The sequence below is a fragment of the Dermacentor andersoni genome, chromosome 6 (genome assembly GCF_023375885.2).
Source record: "Dermacentor andersoni chromosome 6, qqDerAnde1_hic_scaffold, whole genome shotgun sequence".
In the NCBI taxonomy this organism is placed as follows: domain Eukaryota; kingdom Metazoa; phylum Arthropoda; class Arachnida; order Ixodida; family Ixodidae; genus Dermacentor; species Dermacentor andersoni.
Window position 1 is genome coordinate 23,310,257 of NC_092819.1, and position 6,939 is coordinate 23,317,195.

Sequence of the window (6,939 nt, forward strand, 5' to 3'; positions counted from 1 at the left end):
TGTCCTGAATATTTGGCTGCGCGAAAAAAAAAAAAAAAGTATCTATATATACATATTTGCACCCGCAGAAGTCGCAAAGTGGACTGTTGGACATTCCGATAATCGTGTCAAGTGTAATACTAATTGACGCAGACAAAATGCGATCGTTCTGCAAAGTTTGAGCAAGAACAGTGCAGCGGCGAGTGCAATATCCCGCAAAGAGCAGTCCTCTCAGCCACCCTAGACAAACTGGACAAGCGCACAATGACAGAAAACGAGATCCTTGGAAACTGGCCTACGCGAACATCAGCGCGATCTGCTATGAAGGCGCTGCTGCGGTATTTAAAAGACCCTCGACTTTCTGACAGATTGACTTCACTGCGTGACGCAGGAACGACTTTGCGGGCTGCGTGACAGTGCCCACAGAAAGTTTGTGCATAGTTTCTCTTTTCTTTAAATCCTTCTCTCTCACCTATCGCATCCCATTGCCCCTCCCCCAGTACAGGGTAGCCAACCGGAGATCTCTGGTTAACCTCCCTCTTGGCACGATTAGTCGCCTGTTTTTTAAGAGAAAAATGAGAAACTGTTTTCGCCTATGGGAAAAATGGCGTCTGAAAAGCCGGCCCGGGCAGACTTCGGCCGCCGCATGCAGCAGGAAGCTGCTGCTTCGCAGACGAAACGGCATCTTGAAATCGGCCGTTCACGCGCCCGATTTGAACTCGTTTGTACATTGAAACATTGGAGGTGCGCTTAAGACACAGGACGTGGTACCAGCCTAGCCATTTAAGAGCTTTAGTTTGCAAGCCGCACTCAAGCAGGGGACGCAAACAGTACAGTGCACAAAAGAACCCAATGCGAGCACAAAAGGGCACGAGTACTTCTTTATCTTCACAAATTTGCATTTTATGCTTGAGTCAGAGCAAACTAGCTTTGATCCTTGTGGTACGTATTTAGCACTGAACTGGAAATCCACACAAATATTGTAATTATCGTTAGATCGACACAAGCCATTCTTCAGCTTAGTCAAAAACTACACACCAAGTGCACAAAAGGAAGAAATTTATTTCACACACACACAAAAAAAAGCACACACATACAGATGACGGTGTGAGCTATGTACATGTGACAAAGCTAGTAAGAGGCACAAAGCAAGGCCAGCTCAGTCAACCTCCTCCATGCGAGATGCGTCTTCATCATCGCCTTCCAATGGTGGCATCTCATCCACAGTGGGTCCCGCCGACGTGTTGTCTCCAGCCCCAGCTACTTCATCCTCGTCAATTCCCAGGCCGAGCTTAATCATGCGATAGATGCGGTCTGCGTGAAGCTGAGGGTCTTCGAGTGCAAAGCCTGAGCAGAGCAGCGCAGTTTCGAAAAGTAGCATGACGAGGTCCTTAACCGCCTTGTCGTTGCGGTCGGCATCAGCCTTCTGACGGAGGTTCTCCATGACGGGGTGGTCGGGGTTTACCTCGAGGTGCTTCTTGGCCGCCATGTAGCCCATGGTGCTGGAGTCGCGCAGAGCCTGCGCCTTCATGATCCGCTCCATGTTGGCAGTCCAGCCGTACTGAGACGTCACGATGCAGCACGGAGACTTTACTAGCCGGTTGGACACGATCACCTTCTCAACCTTTTTGTCCAGGATGTCCTTCATGACCTTGCACAAGTTCTCGAACTTCGCTTTGTTTTCTTCCTGGCGCTTCTTCTCTGCCTCGTCCTCGGGCAGCTCGAGACCTTCTTTGGTGACCGAGACCAGAGTCTTGCCGTCATACTCCTTCAACTGCTGCACGCAGTATTCGTCGATGGGCTCGATCATGTAGATGACCTCGAGGCCACGCTCGCGTACCCGCTCAACGAAGGCAGAGTTGGCCACCTGGTCCTTGGACTCGCCAGTGATGAAGTAGATGTGCTTCTGGTTCTCCTTCATGCGCGATGTGTAATCCTTCAGAGAGCACATCTCATCCCCAGAAGCGGAAGTGTAGTAGCGAAGGAACTCTGCCAGCTTCTTGCGGTTCTGAGAGTCCTCATGGATGCCAAGCTGCAGCAAGAATTAAAGTAAGAGGGTTAAAGATGTGCATCCGAGTAACTGTTGCAAGTATTGTGCTAGATATGAGCTATGTGCGACATATGCAAAAACAGCAATAGGGATGTTTTTTTTTAAAGTGCATTTTACAGTTCAGGCCTACGTTACCTGCAATAAGAAAACACATGCAGAATAAGCCTGCTACTGATGTTAGCACGTACAAAAGACCGCGCCAATCGGCATACAGAGAGGCCCCGACAGATCAGAGCCATGCTCATTTATGTGCTTCCATATGCACCACCATGCACATCAGGGCGCAGACACTCAAACCTAGAAAGAAGTTCAACATCCGCGCTGGTGCGCAGCACGTTATGGGCAGGAAGATTTGGGGGGGGGGCACAAAAAATGGCGAGTGGCCTACCTTCATGTTCTTGCTGAATTGTTCGTAGAACTTCTTGAACATGTCCCGGTCCTCGGCAATGCTGTCGATGAGCTCGAGGCATTTCTTGACAAGGTTCTTTCTGATCACCTTGAGGATCTTGTTCTGTTGGAGCATCTCCCGGGAAATGTTGAGCGGCAGGTCCTCGGAGTCGACGACGCCCTTGACGAAGTTCAGGTACTCCGGGATGAGGTCCTCGCAGTTGTCCATGATGAAGACCCGGCGCACGTACAGCTTAATGTTGTTCTTCTGCTTACGGTTCTCGAACAAGTCGAAAGGCGCGCGCTTGGGCACGAAGAGCAGCGCGCGGAATTCGAGCTGGCCTTCCACCGAGAAGTGCTTCACAGCCAAGTGGTCCTCCCAGTCGTTGGTCAGAGACTTGTAGAACTCTCCGTACTCCTCCTGCGAGATGTCGTCGGGGTTGCGCATCCAGATCGGCTTCGTCTTGTTCAGTTCCTCATCCTCGGAGTACTTCTCCTTGATCTTTTTCTTCTTTTTCTTGTCCTTGTCGGCCGACTCGTCGTCATCCTCGACGTCCTCGATTTTGGGCTTGCCCTCCTCGTCGGGCTTCTCGTCCTCAGTCTTTTCCTCTTTCTCCTTTTCTTCCTCTTCGTCGTCGGAGACTTCCTTCTCGCGTTCCTTCTGCACCAACAGGCGGATCGGGTAGCCGATGAACTGCGAGTGTTTCTTGACGACGTCCTTAATACGCCTCTCCTCCAGGTACTCCATCTGGTCCTCCTTCAGGTGGAGCACGATCTTGGTCCCGCGTCCGAGGGGCTCGCTGTTGTCGGTGCGAATGGTGAACGAACCGCCGGCCGACGACTCCCAAGTGTACTGCTCGTCGTCGTTGTGCTTAGAGGTGACGGTCACCTTGTCGGCGACGAGGTAGGCCGAGTAGAAGCCTACGCCGAACTGGCCGATCATGCTGATGTCGGCGCCGGCCTGCAGCGCCTCCATGAACGCCTTTGTGCCAGACTTGGCGATGGTACCCAGGTTGTTTATCAGGTCCGCCTTAGTCATGCCGATGCCGGTGTCGATAATCGTCAAGGTGCGGTCATCACGGTTGGGGACAATCTTGATGAAAAGCTCCTTCTGGGCATCGAGCTTGCTCGGGTCCGTAAGCGACTCGTAGCGTATCTTGTCCAGGGCATCCGAAGAGTTGGATATCAATTCACGCACGAAGATCTCTTTGTTCGAGTAGAAGGTGTTGATGATCAGGCTCATCAACTGGGCGATCTCCGCCTGGAAGGCGAAGGTCTCCACCTCCCCGGAGTCATCTATGCGCGTTTCCTCGGGCATCTGCACAGATGAACAATATCGATTACGATCACTACAGAGTTCGCGTTCGTCACACAGATATAGAAGTACGCGCGCAAAAAAAAAAAAAAAAACACACGAACGAGAATGAATTCGCGCTACTAAGGGTAAAAATTCAAAATTCGATGAAAGCAATATTGTCGCCAAATATGTCACATTATGGCGTTAGCAAATCATTAGGGGCGTTAGCAAAATATTACGGCACGATAATGAAGCCACAGTGCAGCAAACACATTCGTAATGAATCTTACAGCTGCAGCTAAATAACGCGAAGAAAATATATGCACAACGTCGCGTATTCGGACACGTTGAATTGCAACTGCACTTACTTTGACGAGAATGCGTCACCTGAAACCGCCGCTTGGCTCCGAAACAAAGCAAGGCTGACACTAAATCGATGAATGACGAACAAACGTGCACGCCGCCGTCAACCGGCTTTTTGGGGACGAGAGAATGTTCTAGGCCGCTGCCTTCTTGCCGTAGTGCTCCGCACTTCCGGTGCAGATGCTTACGGGTCACAATAAATTTTACAAAAGTCGTTTTACCCATTGTTAATGTCAAATTATACGTGTTCATTTACTCGGCAATAATGCTTTGTTTACTTTAACTCTATGAAGAAAATACGCGCACTTCATTTGTAGGAACTATTTACCGGAAATAGTATTATGCAGAAACGTCTCGAATTTTCTAGAAGCTTCGAGAAAACTGTTCGCGAAAAGTAGTGCATGTTCCGGCGGAAGTCGATATAAATGGTGACGTCACATACCTTGCTCGTTCTTTTTTATCGGGGAAGTTTGTTTGGTCAAAATAAAAGTAACAATTAAACATATATTTTCGTTCCCAGTGAACACACGAGCGTGCGGCTTTGAAAAAGAAGACCTATAATAAATGGTTTCGCTTCGAGGAGCGCTACTGCAGCTGCTGCAGCCACAATGACCACGAATGAAAGCAAGCTCGCGTAAGCAAATCCTCCGAGATATAAAGCGCCTGCGTGCGTAATCTCAAAGGCCATAGCGCGGCGTGGCTTCGTGTCGTCTGTTAGCCACCGTAGTCTGCTGTCCGCGCGCGCCGGACTCGTGTTGCGGTGCAGCGAACTTCACTCTCAAGAGCATACGGTTGCCTCTTCAAGGCAGTCATTTCATCTAAACGGTCGATTAATTCCCCCCCCCCCCCCCTAGTCAGTTCAGCTGCATCGACACCAGCAAACTGTGCCCTTTGACGGAGAAGGGTTTGGCTTTTCGGGTAACTGATGGTGCTAGCAATAGAAGGCAAAGAGCTTTTACGCGACATAAATATTTATTGACGTCGATGCAGTTCATTGGGATGTAAATGGCGAAACCGCCTGCGTTTCACAAACACGAAGCTGCCTTCCACTCGGCGGCAACATTCTGCTGAAAGCGAAGTTTAATTCGCGGCAACGCCCGCTTGGCGCGCTCGAACATTGTAGCAGACGGGAAGGGATGCGGAGCGAGGAGAAAGTTGATATCAAAAAGGGACTGAGGGAGGGGGCGCCTTTTATCCCCACTGCTGTTTATGATGTACATGGTGAGGATGGAGAGGGCGCTAGCAGGAAGTAATATCGGGTTTAATCTCTCATACGAACAGGCGGGTACAGTAGGAGAGCAGCAGCTTCCAAGTTTATTTTATGCCGACGACATTGTGTTGCTAGCTAGCAATCAAAGTGATTTGCAACGTCTGGCTAATATCTGTGGACAGAAAGGCGAGAATTTAGGTATGAAATTTAGCGTTAGACAATCAGGTGTTATGGTATTCAATGAAAACAGTGAACAGACAGTGGCAATACAGGACCAGGAAATACCTTGGGTAAAATAATATAAATATCTTGGTATATAGATAAACGAAGGCAATAGATATATGGAAACACAGCAAAAAACAATAACAGTAAAGGGGAAGAGAAATGTAGCCATAATGAGACACAGAGCGCTATGGGGATACAATAGGTACGAGGTGCTCCGGGGTATGTGGAAAGGTGTAATGGTTCCAGGACTTGCTTTTGGAAATGCGGTTGTTTGCTCGAAATCAGGGGTACAATCAGGGCCCGATGGGAACCAAAGGTCAGTGGGAATCCTCGCATTGGATGCTCACAGGAAGACGACAAATGAAGCTGTGCAGGATGATATGGGCTGGACAAGTTTTGAAGTGAGGGAAGCTCACAGTAAAATTAATTAGGAACAACGACTGAGGAAGATGGAAGAAAGTAAATTGGCTGGTAGAGTGTCGAGGTATTTGTACAGAAAAAACATTGATTCACAGTGAAGAAAAAGAACTAGGAAGCTTACCAGCAAGTATGTGGCCTGTAACGTGTGCAACACAGCAACAAAGAACGTTCTGCAAGCGGAAAGTCGGAGAGGCTGAAATAATCTCATGGGCGGCGGCAATGGAAAAGAAACTTGCCATGAGTAACTACTTAAGAGGAAAAAACGAAATCAGGAAAGAAACAAAACAGTTTATGATAACTCAAAGGGAAGCTCATTACTTTTCGAAGCCAGATCAGGATGCCTTAGAACACGCACCTATAAAGCGAGCTATAACAAGGAAGAAGAAGCATGTGCTTGCTGCGGTAAAGCTAGGAAAACGATGGAGCAGGTTTTATTAAAATGTGAAGATATCTGCTCAGCGGTCGCACCATTGGACTCTTTAAAGCCCTTGGGTTCAGCGAGAGCAAGAGGAAAGTAAACATGTCCGCAATAGAGATTAGTAAGAGGCGATTGGAAGATTGGTAGAAGAAAAGTAGGGAAACGACGAAAACCGGAGACGTAAAAGAACAAAGTTCACAATAGGGGGTCAGAAAATTTGGTTATGGAAATCCATCGTGCCTTTTTTTTTTTTTTTACCTATAGGTAGGACATTAGGCAGTATAACAGCAAGAGCTTGGTGGCGCAACCCACCTCCCGGTTATAAAGGGGACGCCCATAACATCCATCCATCCATCCATCCATCCATCCATCATCACGACGCCATAGAGTTTCCTAGTAGGAAACTCTATGGACGACGCAAAGGCACGCCTCAAGGCGCAGCGTTTGGCAGCGCTTTTGAGCTCTCGGAGCAGACGCTGAATCGACGCAGCTTCCACGTGCGACAGTTTCGTGCTTACCCATACGCGAATGGGAAATGCAGCAAAATAAGTTAAATTCAACACTCAGTGGTGTGTCTTGTCTTATTTAGC

General features: G+C 48.7%; 1 protein-coding gene across 1 annotated transcript; it reads right to left on the reverse strand.

Annotated features, from left to right (window-relative positions):
- Positions 1-1,021: 1,021 nt before the first annotated feature.
- Positions 1,022-4,207, reverse strand: LOC126521381 (heat shock protein HSP 90-alpha-like). Its single transcript, XM_050170071.3, has 3 exons — positions 4,082-4,207; positions 2,418-3,734; positions 1,022-2,011 (listed from the first exon to the last, which is right to left on the reverse strand). The coding sequence occupies exons 2-3, from the start codon at positions 3,732-3,734 to the stop codon at positions 1,139-1,141; spliced, it is 2,190 nt and encodes a 729-aa protein (XP_050026028.1). The 5' UTR covers positions 4,082-4,207; the 3' UTR covers positions 1,022-1,138.
- Between the last annotated feature and the right edge of the window lie 2,732 nt (positions 4,208-6,939).

Bases quoted from the DNA above. Each gene is read 5' to 3' on its own strand.
- LOC126521381 (XM_050170071.3), bottom strand. From the start codon at position 3,734: ATGCCCGAGGAAACGCGCATAGATGACTCCGGGGAGGTGGAGACCTTC. The intron at 2,012-2,417 runs GTAGGCCACTCG...TTCTTGCTGCAG, and splicing joins AATTCAGCAAGAACATGAAG to CTTGGCATCCATGAGGACTC.